At 37.2% G+C, this 12,135-nt stretch overlaps 1 protein-coding gene across 2 annotated transcripts; it reads left to right on the top strand.

Annotated features, from left to right (window-relative positions):
- Positions 1-1,362: 1,362 nt before the first annotated feature.
- On the top strand, positions 1,363-11,240 carry zgc:113278 (uncharacterized protein LOC541528 homolog). Of its 2 annotated transcripts, XM_038271391.1 has the most exons (11): positions 1,363-1,773; positions 4,223-4,283; positions 4,391-4,509; positions 5,181-5,297; positions 5,395-5,453; positions 7,012-7,096; positions 8,447-8,517; positions 9,272-9,376; positions 9,472-9,615; positions 9,703-9,863; positions 9,963-11,240. In XM_038271391.1, the coding sequence occupies exons 1-11, from the start codon at positions 1,654-1,656 to the stop codon at positions 10,034-10,036; spliced, it is 1,116 nt and encodes a 371-aa protein (XP_038127319.1). In that variant the 5' UTR covers positions 1,363-1,653; the 3' UTR covers positions 10,037-11,240. The 2 variants fall into 2 exon arrangements, with proteins under 2 accessions (XP_038127319.1, XP_038127320.1); XM_038271392.1 differs by lacking the exons at positions 1,363-1,773; positions 4,223-4,283 and adding an exon at positions 2,221-2,418.
- The last annotated feature ends 895 nt before the right edge of the window (positions 11,241-12,135 follow it).

The raw sequence follows: 12,135 nt of genomic DNA, 5'->3' as shown, positions 1-12,135 counted from the left end.
TATTAAGTTAGTCTTTTATTAAAATTGGGTAATATGTTTTCTATCTAAGGAAACCCAGCAGAATGCATAGATCAGTATTTATCCTTCCAGGATGAACATGTAGGGACAGTGTTTTGATCTTAAGCAGGCATGTAAAGACAGTGGGAAGCATCCAACAGAACCAGAACCTGGCTTAGTGATCCGCCTGCACCACTGACACTAGTAGGACTTGCTCCTACAAGGAAAAGATTTAAGTACTATTTTACATAATAAATACCTGCAATTTAAACATAACATAACTGTACTGTCTTTTAAAAACCATAGTTAAAATTAGAATAGATGAAATTCAAATGTTCTCATTAAACAACATTTAAATCCTGTACTTGCTTATAGGCTGTTTTGAGTTGCTGTTTTGTTTTTACATGCTTTTCAGCCTACCTGACATAATTTGTCTAAATATATATTGAAACACCTCAGAAACTTCAGTCAGAAAATAAAATGTAAAGCTGTTCACGAGAGAGCCTCTGTACAATGTAAACTTTTATACGGTATGAAAAAGTATTATGTTCAACTGCCTATCATGGCTTTTGCTTTTTGTGCTAACAGGCAATAAAATCCCATAAAGAAGAAGAAGAAGAACGTTTTTTACTTTCACAGGAAATAGGAACACACGACAAATACAACAGAATAAATATGATGGGGCTAGTAGTAAATTTTGTTTGGGTTGTGGCAAATAACAAGATTAAAGTAAAAATGAAATGGCAGACAGGATGGCTAAGGAGAGTACAAATAAGGTAAGGATAGATATTAATGTTAGTTTTAGTATAACAGAAAAAAAGGTATAATTAAACAAAAAACAAAAGAGAGGTGGCAAAAGTTATGGGAAGAAGAAAAGAAAGGAAGGTGGTTCAATAAAATACAAAAGAGAATTGGACAAATGAGAAGAACAGAAAGGAACACAAAAGATAATTATTACACGACTTAGAATTGGACACACAGGATTGAATAGGTCATTATTTTTTATTAGGAAAACATCAGACAGGGAAATGTGACTGTGGGGAAGATGGGACAGTGGAACATGTAGCAAATATTTGATTCAGAGAAACAAGTTAATTAGGAAACTTAGTAATATGAAATGTTGATTTACTGCAAAAGGAATCAGGAAGCAGAGGATATTACATTATATTTGAGTTTTTGAAACAGATTAAATTGTATAACAGGATATAGTTTTTTGCCATGTGGTCCAGGTCCACACTCCTTACCAGTTGGTGGCGGTAATGCTGACGTAACGCTTTTTGCCAACCGCCATAAATAATTTCAAGAAGAAGAACACACGACGCGTACGTAAGGTACGTGACGTGAAGGCATCACGGCGCAGGATTCTCCTTCTACGTCAGCGACGCAGGGTGGTTCATGAATGGGGCTCTGAAGTGGGAGGGCCCGTCTTCTGACTTTAGCAGACAGGAGGAGGAAAAAAGTGGGTGTTGTTGTGTTTTGCAGCGATGCTCCTTCATGACTGTTTCTAAACAGACGAGCAGCTGTTTGTGTTTGCGCATTGGAGCGGAGTGATCTTCCCCCAGAAGGACCAGAACCTTCCGGCTGAGAGGAGCAGGCCAGCGGCCACAGCAGCAGCAGCAGCGGGACCAAAGGGAGTCAGAGTCGTGTCGTGGAGCCATGGGGTTTCGCAAGAAAAACAAGAGCCCGCCGGTGTTGAGCCACGAGTTTGTGATCCAGAATCACGCCGACATGGTTTCCTGTTTGGCCATGATCATCCTCCTCGGCCTAATGTTTGAGGTACTCTGTGTGTGATGCAGCTGTTAGCCGCTGCTAGCTGCCGTTAGCTCACATGACAGCTTTACTCCAGAGGCAGCGGGGAGTCAGCGTTATGTTCCCTTCCCTTCTCATGTGTCTCTGACTGCCAGATACGATATGCAGGAGGCACCATCTGCTGACTCAGCCTTTGTAGCCAAGCGTTGCCCTGCAGGCTGATCAACAAGCTGATCTGTTGGCTGCAGCTCGATCTAAACCTGAGCAGTACTTCGCTTTGAATGAAACCAACTAGCTTCTTTTACTAACCTGCTCCCACCCCACATCTAGCTTCAGACCTCTTTGATCCCTTTCTATGCTCATGATAAATGACTTTTTACTTTTAGCTTTAATAGCTATACTTAAAGATCATCTGCAGCCCACACATACCGGTCCAACCAGATGTACCCTCAATAGGAGTGATCTGTTTTTCACTTTGTCATAGAGAAGCCCCCCCACCCTTAAAGGCATCTCCTGGAAATCTCATGATCTTAAATATAATTGTCTTTAAATTCATGCTTTTTCATGGTTGCTTAGATCAAGTACATGAAATTGCAGTTTTTCCATTTTAAATAAGCTGAGTAGAACACTTTTATTCTATCACAGTCATGTACAATGTAACCCAAGTTCTTGGTAAGCTCAGATCCTTTGAACATTTTATGCTCTTTCCTGTGTCCTAATTCCTCAAAACCTCATATCTTAAAGCCACTTTTTTTTTTTTTTTTAAGGATCTAATTTCTTTTTTTCTGCAGATGAGAAAAGCGAGCCAGTAAACCTTTACCAGTACGGCCCTAAAGATGTGGCCACTGTGTTTTTCTACCTGCTTTAAATTCATGCTTTTTCATGGTTGCTTAGATCAAGTACATGAAATTGCAGTTTTTCCATTTTAAATAAGCTGATTAGGACACTTTTATTCTATTAACTTCATCTGCATTTAATGTTTACACCAAGGTAAAGGGGATCATTTTTGATATCTGGATATTCTTTCATAGGGATCTTCCCTACTTTGATTGCACAGAGCTGTCTAAATAATGTTGCTGTCGTTAACTCACATGACAGCTTTACTCCATATATCCTGGAGTTGCTTTTTGTATTTCTGCTTCCGTCTCCTTGAACCCCAGTCGGCCTCGACAGATGGCCGCTCACACTGAGCCTGGTCCTGCTTGAGGTTTCTTCCTGTTAAAAGGGAGTTTTTCCTCTCCACTGTCGCTACAAGTATGCTTGGTGTGAGGGATTGCCTTTGAGTCAATGAGTCAATGCAATCAGTTGGTTTGCCTTAGATAGAAAACTTTGATTCAATCTGACTGGATGATCTGGTTGAATTGTCTCTGTAAGGTGCCTTGAGATGAAATGTATTGTGGAATGGCGCTATATAAAACTGAATTGAAGGGAATAAAGGATGGGAAAAATATTTTTTTAAATAAATGTTTAATTACTTTACACATCAAACTTCCTTTTATATATGAACAAAGAAATAAAAAAACAACAGTATATCCCATAATGAATGAGTGAGGAGAAGGTCATCCTTTTTAGGTAATGGGTTGTTTTATTATTTTCTCCACTGCACAATATGAAACTAGTTTCTTAAACTGGCTTTTTTAGATATTGGAAAATTACTGGATTATTTCTGGGAGGGTCTAAAATAAATGTAGGTAATAGTATTGATTGAGTAATCTCCAAATCTTTAAACAAAATAGTTTTTCTTTTATCATTCTTGCTAGGGCAGAAGCAATAAATTGGGTTACTAGATTATTGAAATAATTGGAGGGAAACGCCTAAAATAGGTCTGAAACGATTAATGGGATTAATTGGGATTAATTGAGTATTTAAATAATTTTTTTAACTAATTCAGGAGTCAATCATTCACTGAGTAAAGAAACTATAAAACATCCCTTTGTTTTATATCCACTTAGAGCGGTACCTATAACAAAATTGTGAAAAATATATATAAATATTATGCATTTAAGATAAAAAAAAAAAAAAAACATTTTCACCTGTCAATATGCCCTATACAGAACTGGAAAAATTTTAGTTTCCCCTGGTTTAATTCTTTATAAAATCTTCTTTAAGGTACCTATCTGATTATTAATTGATTCATCGGAAGAAAAGAAAAAAGATCAACAGATTAATCGATTATCAAAATAATTGTTAGTTGCAGCCCTAATTCTGGCCACCCAGGTGGATTTTTTTTTTTTTTTTACTTTGCTCTTAATCAATGTTGCTGTAGTTATATTATCTTGCTGCTTGTCTCTCCCCCTCTATCATACCCCTTTCCTGCCTACTGTCTGAAAAATGAGCCACTAGTGCTGCCAAAACAACAACAACAAAAAAAACAATATGTTTGTAATCAAGGAGTATGCAACACAGGCATCACTTAGCGCTTAAAAAAAAAAAAAGGGAAATTCAATGACTACGTTTTGATTTATTTTCTCTCCAGGTTACAGCAAAGTTTGCCATCATGTTCATCACAGTCCAGTACAATGTAACCCAAGTTCTTGGTAAGCTCAGATCATTTGCACATTTTATGCTCTTTTCTGTGTCCTAATTCCTCAAAACCTCATATCTTAAAGCCATTTTTTTAAGGATCTCTTTTTCTTTTCTGCAGATGAGAAAAGCGAGCCAGTAAACCTTTACCAGTACGGCCCTAAAGATGTGGCCACTGTGTTTTTCTACCTGCTCATAGCGGTCATCCTTCACGCCTTGATTCAGGAATATATTCTCGATGTGAGTAAAGTTTTATCCCCTTTTTCTCTCTAATAATAAATTAAGGAATATAATCCTAAGGAAAGAGCTTTCTATCTTTATAGGTACCTGCTTCTGCAGATTCTTTTTTCTTTCTTTAAAAACAAAGATTCCTCCTCCAATCCATCAGCTGTGTGAAGGAATTTTTCCATTCCATTCCAAGCAGTAACAAGAAACACTTCTGTTTTTGCACAAAGAAATAGAAAGCTGAGATTTTTTTTTTTGTTTTGTTTTGCATGTTTTAAAAAAGTCTGCATTAAGATTTCATTAATAGATCCAGTAGCCACCCATCATTTAAAGGGAAAGACTGCCATTTTACAATGTTATGCAACTGTTTGTCTGATGTTCTTTTAAAAAGAGAAACTTTTTAAGCTAAATAGTTTCTTCCTTTACAGCATCGGTCTTCTATTACAAGTGTATTTGTTTGAAAAAAATTGGTGAAATAAATGCTCTTTTTAACAAGATCATCTTTGCTAGCTCTTAGGTAGATGCTTCATTAGTTTCCCCTGAACCTTTCCAACAGTGATGCCTCTATTTCCTCAGGATGCCTCTATTCAGCAGGATACATGCTGACGTCTCAAGAGCTCAGCCCACAGCTCCATGACCAGGCACTTGGTCTTGTTGTGTTTACCTTCTGTTTGTTCCCGTTTCAGAAAATTAACAGGAGGTTGCACCTGTCGAAAACCAAACACAGCAAGTTTAACGAGTCGGGGCAGCTGGCAGCGTTCTACCTGCTCTCCTTTATCTGGGGCTGCAGCATCCTGACGGCGGTACGAGGTTTAGGATTCACTATAAAAAACGCTGCCCACGCTCCACAAGGCTTTATCTTTATGGGCTTCTTACTTTTTCTTTTCTCCTCTACAACAGGAGGAATTTGCAACAAATCCAACTTTCTTATGGGAGGATTACCCACACACCAACATGGTGTAAGTAAAGATGCCTTTGTGTTGCTGTACAGTTTAGGGTCACAATGATGTGGAATCTCTGCAGGTTATTGAATTTCTCTGAAGACAAAGCCCAATTTTTTATTTAAGTTCTTTGGAGTTCGTTTATATTTTTGCCACTTGCAAAGTAAGCTTATTTTCATAGCTCAGCTTTGGAGCAATATTTAATAAACCAGATTTGGATTCTCTATTCTGACTCAAATGAGGCACAATGTGTCAAGCAGTGATTACTGGTTTCACCAAAAGGACGTCTTGCATTCTTAATGTCTTAAATGCGACACAGGTTGAACTAATTGTGAGCTGACTATGCAGTCGATCAGAGTTTATTGAAAAAGCATGGTGGAACGCGAAGCTGGATAGCGGGCCATTGTTGATCCATTAAATACTTTAATTCTCGCCCTTTTTATCAAATACATTTAAGAAACATATCCAAATTAAATGCGACATTTAACCAGTGTATATTTAGACATTTTAGATAATAATTAGCCTATTAGACTTGGACTTAGAAACTTAGAGAACTTTTATTGTCATTTTGTATACACAGAGTGTATACTAAACAACAGTTTTTGTAGTCTTTGGATGAAACTAAAAGCTGATATAAGATTTTTTTTTTTAAAGTTTATTTTGAATCTTGATATTTTAGTCATAGTTTTAGTCTCATTAACTGTTTTTAATTAAAATTTAGTCAAGATTTTTGTCAGCAAGGATCTTGCTTTGACTAAATTTGGTATTCAATTAAATTAACCACTTTCTCTCCATATCTTACTCTTTCAGTAGTAACAGATTTTCTGGAGATAATCTATGCAGATACGTGTCAGGGAGGGCAAATGGGTAATTTCAATCCCTGAAGAAACAGGGTGTGGAGTTCTCCTTCATCAAGGACCTATGAAGGTGTCATGGCCACCTCTGATAGTTGAATCAGTGTGAGAGTGTCTTTTATGAGCTAAGGCAAAGTTGTTTTCACAAAGCGAAAAGAGAAAATATTGAGATGTTTTGTTTATCCGGCCCTCGCCGTCTTACACTCATCCAGAACTGGATGGTGTGAGCAGTAGAGACTCACAGACTTCCCTCCTCCAGCACCTCTGGGGGTCAATTGAGAGACACAGTCCCTCCTGTCCTGGTCCGTCTTCAGTGGGACGTGCATGAAACTCTCAGCTTGGAGGACCTCTCCTCTGACCTGAAGAGGGCAAATCACCTTTGATTTGGTGGAGGACCATGACCTTCGACTTAGTGGAGCTGATCTCCACCATATATATAGTAAAAGATTATTTTATTATCTGAAATTAATTTAATAAAATGTAGGATGTTGCCATTTTTCGACGGCACCATGAATTTGGGCCAAATAATGGTGCTAAAACCATTTCAGTTACCAACAGCGCCCCCTGGTGTTGGATTCAACAAAAAAAAGGCAGAAACTAATTCAATTTTTTTGAAACACTCTCTGCATTTTGATGCATTTTAGTTAGTAGTATCATAATGACAGAAATGCATGAAATACAACAATTTTTTTCAATAACTGCCTTAACTTTCCTCTCTTTAGTTTTCAGGTCAAATTCTTCTACATTTGCCAAATTGCCTACTGGCTCCATGCTCTTCCCGAGCTCTACTTTCAAAAAGTGCGAAAGGTAATTTAGCTTTTTATTTATTCATTTATTTTGACCGTATTGCATAATATAAATAATTTATTTAAAGGTAGCTGTTTTGCTTGCAGAGTTTCTTTTCTGTCAAAAGTTCTGGTTTAAAAGTTTGAAACCAATTGAGCAAGAGAGAATAAACTATAACACGTATTTAATTAACTTGAGATGTTATCTAGTGTAACGTGGGTACAGGAAAAGCATGTAAATACCCAGATTAAGCATAGGTTGTAGTTTGAAATCAGATGTTTAAAAAGTTATAGAGCTATCAATTTAAAACCTTTATAGTTTCACTTTTGGCTACTATAAAAAAGACTTTGAAATGGAAGGAAAATCGTGTCTTTTGTATTGTGCAAACTAAAATAAAAAGATGTGGCATTCATTTTTTTAGCTAGTTTTTCAGCTTTATTCTTAAATTAAGTCCTTTGCATCCATTTCCTTTAGAAACCATCTTGGTAATAGAGTCCAGCTGTATGTGTGATCTAATCTCTATGAATATAACTGTTCAGTGAAGACCTCTTTTTGCAAGAGCGGCATAAAGAAAGTTATTGAATTTCCATTTTCTGTTTGCTACAAGTCATGTGGAAGGAGGTATTCTGGTCAGACGAACTTCTATCATCCATTTGAAACACGATCTATAGTTGAAAACCAATACTGAAGTTCAGTACAGCCTTCACAGGGTGTAACACGGTGGTGGCAGCATCATGCTACATGATGCTTGCAAAACACTTGAATGTGGCTTGTTTTAACCAGTAAATTAGTCACAGTCTAAAGCTAAGCCCAATTTTACAAGCTGATGTTTTGATTTATTCTATTGTGCAAAAAAAGAAAATCTTTACTGAGACTTTTCCATAGTTTGAAAGAGTATTGACCCAGGTGATGAGGTCTGTCGTGCTGAATACAATGCAAGGTTTACTGCATCTATCTGTTAATAAAGAAAAATGTTAAGATTAATGACATTTCCAGGACATTAGATCACATGAAGGTTGCTGATCCAGTCTGGCTTCAGTTTTAAGTGCAGCTTCTAACTAAGTTTTTACATATCTATCTTCTATATATATAAGTACAGAGATTTGAAACAGTTCTGTCTGAATAGATTAGCTAGAATCTCCAGGACTCAGTGATTAGGTGATCTTTATTAGATGCGGGTGTCACAGTCTCACATCACAGCCTCAAAGCTCAACATACTTTTTTCACTTATGGAAATAAAATACTTAAACCAGTTACAAAAACAAAGAGCGAAAACACTCCAACTAAAAAGTGTTTTATTTGCTGATCACTGCTTTTTTTAACCTACTGTTAATGAAACCTTATCCTATTTATTCATTCTTCTTTCCACAGGAGGACATCCCTCGCCAGCTTTATTACATTTGCCTTTATGTTGTCCACATCACTGGTGCCTACGTCTTAAAGTGAGTCTGACTGATCATTTGTATTATATTCACAAGAAGAAGATCTGTGGTTTAAAACAAAAATGCGGCTGATCGCTCATCAGTGTTCAGACAGTTTAAAACTTTTAGTCATTAGAGCTCAACGTAGTTAATGTTCCCAAACTCTCTGATTAATACTGCTCATAGAGGTTACATTCCAGTGCATTTGGTCTGTCCATCCATATATCTTTTCGCACCTTTTTTTTTTCATTCATCCTTTTATGCATTTGTTTTTTATTTCATTTAATGATTCATCCTATTGAGAAACCATCTGTTCATTCATTCATCCATCCAGCTATTAAGTCAACTTCCAGCTCTGTCTATCCATCCGTCTCCCGCTTTGTATCTCCATGTATCATTTATCTGTCCGCCCATCATCTATTTGTCCTTGTTTAGTTTATTCATCTGTTTTTTCTGCCAATCTATCAATCTTTTCTTTAGTCTATCTGTTCATACAGTATGTCTATCGATCTATTTGATCTTTGGTTTGACCATCTTACCATCCACCCTATCTCCTTCCTTTCGTTTTTACACATTGTGTTTTTAAAGCCAAACTTCAATAAAAGGGATCTGTTGTAAATTTCTATTGAACTTTTTTGTCCATATCCTACAAATGGATAAGAAATGGGCCAATAAATTAGCGTAGGTCCAGAAAAGTGTTGTGTTTTTTTTGTGGGTTTGTTTTTCCAACCTTCATGAGATACTTCCCCGCCATCTTTGTGTTCTGCCTGTTTAGCCTCCACCGACTGGGCCTAGTGCTGCTGGTCCCTCATTACCTGGTCGAGCTTCTGTTCCACGCTTCACGCCTCTTCTACTTCAGTGATGAAAACAAGCAAAAAGGGTATTTTGTTTTGTTCTCTTTAGTATTTCGGTTCAGGGGTTAATGCTATTCCCACAGCCAGAGTTATCTTACGGTACCGCTTATTGTTTGTGCAGATTCACTTTATGGGCGCTACTTTTTGTCATTGCTCGCCTCCTTACCCTCACACTGTCAGTGCTGACATTCGGTTTTGGCCTGCCCCGTACGGAGAACCATGGTTTTTCCCTGGCAGAAGGCAACTTTAATGTGCTCACCATAAGGTATGCCCAATAAAAGCCTCTGAATGTTTGTGTTTTGCTTAGAAAAATGTAACCTTAACCTCAGTAAACTGTATCTTATCCACCTAGAATGACTTGTCTCGCAGCCATCTGTCTGACGCAGGCCTGGATGATGTGGAAGTTCATTAATTTCCAGTTAAAAAAATGGAGAGAGCACAGCCAGAACCAAGCATCAAAGAAGAAGACAGTTAGCCCAAAGAGCAAGCCTCATAAAAGAGAAAATTCAAGGGGTGAGTTTGCACAGATGCAGGGGTTTCTGCTTCCTGTATTTCATCAATCTTCTTAAAAACTGCTATAATTACTGTCTTTTCTCAACCATTTCCTACTAGGAGGCGCTGTTAATGGAGTCGTCAAGTCTGACGATAAAATGTCACCACGAGCAAGAAAAGTCAAAGCTTCATAAAGTTGGACAAGCTTGGAGATGAGAAACCAGTTTCTTACACAAGACAATTATACACTACAGGTGGTTTCAGGCTGCCAGAACCTTTTCATAGTTCTCATAACTATTTAAGGTGGATTCCTTACATTGTTTGTCTGCCTTTGCACTGCAGTAACCATGTGCTATTTCTTTTTAGAGCTGCTTTTGATGGGTGTTTTTAAAATCCTGTTTCAGAAAATGATCTTTCTTTGTGTGATAGAAAGCCATGAGTTGCATGCGGTAATGTAGGTGGCCTGGTTGCAGATGTCGTGTGGAGCAGGTTTCTAACTCTGTCCTTATCTACCTGATTTTTAAAAACAAACTCAAACTGAACACAGCAGCTTAATGTGTCCATGAAGAATATTTGATCAAATTCACCAAAATGAAACACTATTAACTATAACACCTCAAACATTAAGCTAATTAATTTGAACCGTTGTGCTTAAAACATTTAGTTATCAGGTGTTTTTTTTATGGCTCTCTATATTTTTTTGAATCTTGGAAACAAATACTTTAAAATTCTACTATTGCGTAATACATGTTTTTAACAGTCAGACAGGACTTTATTTTACCTTCCCAAGCAACATTTCATTTAACTAATTTAAGAGATCAGGGTTTTGCTTTAGTTTAGGATTCCACTAATTAAACCAACTGAGCTTTACAAAATCGTTGATCTTAATCTGATTTCTGATTAACTTTTAAACACAAGGAAAAAGCTGGGGTCAGGGGAAGCAGTTCAGATACTTACGGGGAAAGTAACTGACAGGATAGTCTGTCACCCTTCACCTTGACTGTGACCATTTACAAAGGGCTTCCCTCCTTTGTAGTTTTACATATCAGTTGTGCAGACATGGGGAGGCCTAATTCAGGCAGAGGAACCTCAGTATGGCAGTGACAGTAAGTTGGCCAGTCTTGCAAACTGTGGATTTTTCAAGACAATCATCATTTATTAATGTGAAATTTGTCTTGTTTGGGTTCTAAACTCTTATGTGACCTTAGCTCACTTAGCAGAGAAGTGTCTTCCTTCGTAAGCTCCTAGATGGGAACATAAGCAATCAATGGATGACAGTATCCAGGGAACTTTACCAAACAAGAGACATGTTTTTCATGCAGCAAAATTGAAAAAATACTAAATTGTTCCCAACCCATCAAAACAATCAAACGAACATCGCCAGCATGCATTCAAACAAAACTTACATTTCCTCCAACAGCACACTGTTAATCAGCCCCCCCCCCATAAGAAAGAGTAGAAACTAGAGAAGCTGTAGAATCTCTAAACCAGATCGCATTTCCAACTCTGCTAAAATTGACTAAACATGTGTCCAAAAACCCAAGTCTTTACAGCATTTGTTGCTTCATTTTGGTGAATGTTGTGAGCTTAACTGATATTGTAACAATGATCATCTGGTAACTGCTATGCAATCACAGCATTTCTATGGCAGTGCAAATGCAAGCAAAAATGGAAGATTATAATAGTTCTTATGGCTTCACTGTATAGGGAGGTTCCAATAACATTTTTATGTCCTCTTAGAGTCCATAGAACAGTTTGCTCTTAAAAAAAAAAAAAAAGAATAAGAAAATATTGATTTGCTGCTTTTTCTTGGAAAAAAAGAACTGTTAAACGCTCTAAGAAACTATTACATTAATGTTTTATTTTAAATGAAAACGTTCATCACCTCTACTCTGAAAATCTTTAGTGTTAATGTAATCTACAAGTGTTCATTGTTACTTTGGTTTTGCTGCCAGTGAGAGGTTGGTTGGGCACTGCTGGTTGTCATGCTTTAACAGGATGGGTTTAGCTCTTTGAAGTGTCCTTTTTGTATTAAAATGACGATCGCTCATGGGGTTTAAAAAGTGAGTACCTTTTCAGTAATTTGACAAGGAATAAGTTAATAATTCTTTACAAAGCCAATATCTGACTTCAGGGGAATATGAAAGTGTGAAGTGCAGGGTGTCTTTTTAAGTTTTGGCCTTGTTCTTAGACATTATGCTGTTTTCCAAGAAAAAGAAGGACTTGAAACACCAGAGGCAAATATTTGTGAACAGCAAAATCTGTGCTGAAATCTTAGCACAGTTACTGCCAT

The sequence above is a fragment of the Cyprinodon tularosa genome, unplaced genomic scaffold (assembly GCF_016077235.1).
Source record: "Cyprinodon tularosa strain WSP-4 unplaced genomic scaffold, ASM1607723v1 ctg8, whole genome shotgun sequence".
NCBI classification, from domain to species: Eukaryota; Metazoa; Chordata; class Actinopteri; order Cyprinodontiformes; family Cyprinodontidae; genus Cyprinodon; species Cyprinodon tularosa.
This window is presented reverse-complemented; position numbering and strand designations above follow the sequence as displayed.

Coding starts and splice junctions, on each gene's coding strand:
- zgc:113278 (XM_038271391.1), top strand. CDS start 1,654: ATGGGGTTTCGCAAGAAAAACAAGAGCCCGCCGGTGTTGAGCCACGAG. Junction 5,298..5,394: donor GCTGCAGCATCCTGACGGCG/GTACGAGGTTTA, acceptor CCTCTACAACAG/GAGGAATTTGCAACAAATCC. Junction 8,518..9,271: donor ACTGGTGCCTACGTCTTAAA/GTGAGTCTGACT, acceptor CTGCCTGTTTAG/CCTCCACCGACTGGGCCTAG.